Source organism: Lactuca serriola, chromosome 3, assembly GCF_051521515.1.
Source record: "Lactuca serriola cultivar US96UC23 chromosome 3, Lser_US96UC23_V15, whole genome shotgun sequence".
Taxonomy (NCBI): Eukaryota; Viridiplantae; Streptophyta; class Magnoliopsida; order Asterales; family Asteraceae; genus Lactuca; species Lactuca serriola.
Window position 1 is genome coordinate 205,577,159 of NC_136410.1, and position 2,781 is coordinate 205,579,939.

Consider the following 2,781-nt stretch of genomic DNA (forward strand, 5'->3'; position numbering starts at 1 on the left):
CTCACAAGAAACTTCAAACTGGGCAAATATTTTAGGTTGTGAAGCGAGTACACTTCAATTCACATATCTTGGGGTACCTATTGGCGCTAATATGAACCTAGTTAAGAACCGGGACCCGGTGATAAATAAATTTCAAGCAAAGCTCTCAACTTGGAAAGCTAAATCATTGTCATTCCAGGGCCGGTTTTGGATTGTTCCAATTACTGATCCTTCCCTTATCTTATTCACATAATTTTAGTTCTTTTATTATTGTATTTCCTTTTCTAAGCCTTACAGATAGGATCTCTAGTTTCCTTCCTCTGTATATATTTTTTCCTTTGTATTCCCTTGTTATGAATGAATACAGAAAATACTTGACTCCCAAATTTTATATGGTATCAGAGCGGGTAACATACCGCTTGAACAAAATCCTAAAATAACAATCTCCATTCAACATGGCTGGGGAAAAAGACAATGGCAACAACTTATCAAACAAGACTAACAACGAAACATTTGACCATGGCTCTCCTTACTATCTTCACCCCTCAGACTATCTGAGGCAAATGCATGTGAATGAAACATTAAACGACAACAACTATCTTGCTTGGGTTCAAGAAATGGAGAATTTTCTGTTTGCGAAAAATAAAATAGGGTCGTCGACGAAACCCTTCAGAAACCAGAGAAGACACATGTTAATCACATGGATTGGCTACGATGTGATGCCATGATTAAAGGGCAGCTGACTATAGACATGGAAAGGGAGATCATATCTAGTGTCAAATACGCTAGCACTACCGAAGAAATCTGGAACAACCTCCGTGATCGTTTTGGGAAGGAAAGCGCACCTAGGGCGTATGAGCTAAAACAACTTCTCACAAAAACTAAGCAAGACGGGGCTTCTGTCTCAGCATATTACACCAAGCTAAGGGCACTTTGGGACGAGATAAGTTCAGTTTTTAATATACCCAAATGTTCTTGTGCATGTTGCAAATGTGGGATTAGTAAAAGACTCACTGAACTAAGAGATAAGGATAGATTATATAAGTTCTTACTTGGACTCGACAATGAGTTCTCCACGATCAGAACCAAAATATTAGCAATGAAGCCTATTCCTACTTTAGGTGAAGCGTACCATCTTGTGGCAGAAGACGAGCAGCAACGGGCAGTCTCGACTGGAAAAAGGACCAATAGTGAAACAGTTGTGTTTCAAGCTCACATAAAGCGTGATGCTAATGTTTGGTCACAGAGAAAAATGGGTCCAAGAAATGGAAAAAGAGGAGGAAACGATAAAGTTGAACATTGTGATTTTTGCGGGAAATATGGACACACTCGCGACGGTTGTTTCAAGCGGATCGGGTAACCGGAATGGTGGCCCGACAAACGGAAACCAGAAAAAGGAATAGCGAAAGCAGCTTTTGTCGAAACAGAATGGGACTCAATGAATGATTAGCACGGTGATGAAAAGATTACTATATCTGGACTAAGCAGCGAACAGTATAGGCAATTTGTCAATCTTTTCACAACGAAAAATTCTCAGAATACTGATGTTACTCAACCGATAGCCAACATGGCAGGTAAATTTGATGAAGGTAACGATTAGGTTGTACACTCAGGTTATACCGAGCACATAACCCACATTCTCGATTCCTTTCACAACAATGTTGAACCATCACATGAATTACCCGTGACCATACCAAATGGCGATTCTATTCTTGTAAAAGGAAAAGGAACTTGTACTTTACCTAACAGGAGTGAAATCCGAGATGTTTTATATGTTCCGGACTTCACGTGTAACCTATTATCTGTTAGAGAGTTAACAAAAGGACTTAAATGCGCCATAACATTCTTTCCAGATTTTTTTGTCATGCAGGACTTGAGTTCGAGGAGAATGATTGGGACGGGTAGTTGCCAACGAGGTCTATATCGGATGAAAGTCAAAGAAAATAAAAGAGAAGCCTTAGCAACAACAGGTGAAGTATGGCACAAACGCTTGGCACATGCCTCACATAGCAAACTTTCACATTTTGATTTTTTTCTTTAAGCTCGAACAATATGGTTTGTGACTCTTGTGCAAGGACAAAGTTTACTAGATTGCCCTTTTCTACTAGTTCTATCAAATCAATAGAGTGTTTTGAACTTTTACATTGCGATATATGGGGAAAATATGAAACGCCTTCACTTACGCATGCTAATTATTTTCTTACGGTCGTTGATGATTTTAGTCGGTCGGTAGAGGTTTTTCTTTTTCGACATAAATCTGATGCGAGCGATTGCTTGATTGGTTTCTGTAAAATGATAAAAACTCAATTTAAGAAAAGTGTAAAAAGGGTCCGGTGTGATAATGGTGGGGAGTTCACCTTGAATCGCATGGTGAACTTCTACACGGAATGAGGAATTCTTCTCGAAACCAGTCCTCATACCCCTCAACAAAATGGGGTTGTTGAGCAAAAACATCGACATCTACTTGAGACAGCACAAGCTCTACGATTTGAAGCCAAGTTACTGTAACGTCCACAGATCCGGGCTAGTCAATTTAGAGACAATAAGCATCAAAAATGAGTTTTTGATGGAAGATTATTTAGAAGGATTAATCTTTTCCAAGTGGTAGTATATATTACAAGGATTCCGTATATATAAAGAACACTGAAATCCAAGTTATAACAAAGAAGTTATGACCCGTCGAAGTTTTTAGGCAAAACCGGCACGACACTGGGAGACGTAGATAGTGAATTTATGATGGAGGATTTTTTAGCCTTATAAATCTAAACAAAAGTAGTAGTATACGTTAAACCGAGAGCGTCC

General features: G+C 39.0%; 1 protein-coding gene across 1 annotated transcript; it reads left to right on the forward strand.

Annotated features, from left to right (window-relative positions):
* Positions 1-434: 434 nt before the first annotated feature.
* LOC145095991 (uncharacterized) lies at positions 435-1,339 on the forward strand. Its single transcript, XM_079033783.1, has 2 exons — positions 435-538; positions 631-1,339. The coding sequence occupies exons 1-2, from the start codon at positions 435-437 to the stop codon at positions 1,337-1,339; spliced, it is 813 nt and encodes a 270-aa protein (XP_078889909.1).
* Positions 1,340-2,781: the final 1,442 nt, after the last annotated feature.

Bases quoted from the DNA above. Each gene is read 5' to 3' on its own strand.
- LOC145095991 (XM_079033783.1), top strand. From the start codon at position 435: ATGGCTGGGGAAAAAGACAATGGCAACAACTTATCAAACAAGACTAAC. The intron at 539-630 runs GCAAATGCATGT...AAAATAAAATAG, and splicing joins CACCCCTCAGACTATCTGAG to GGTCGTCGACGAAACCCTTC.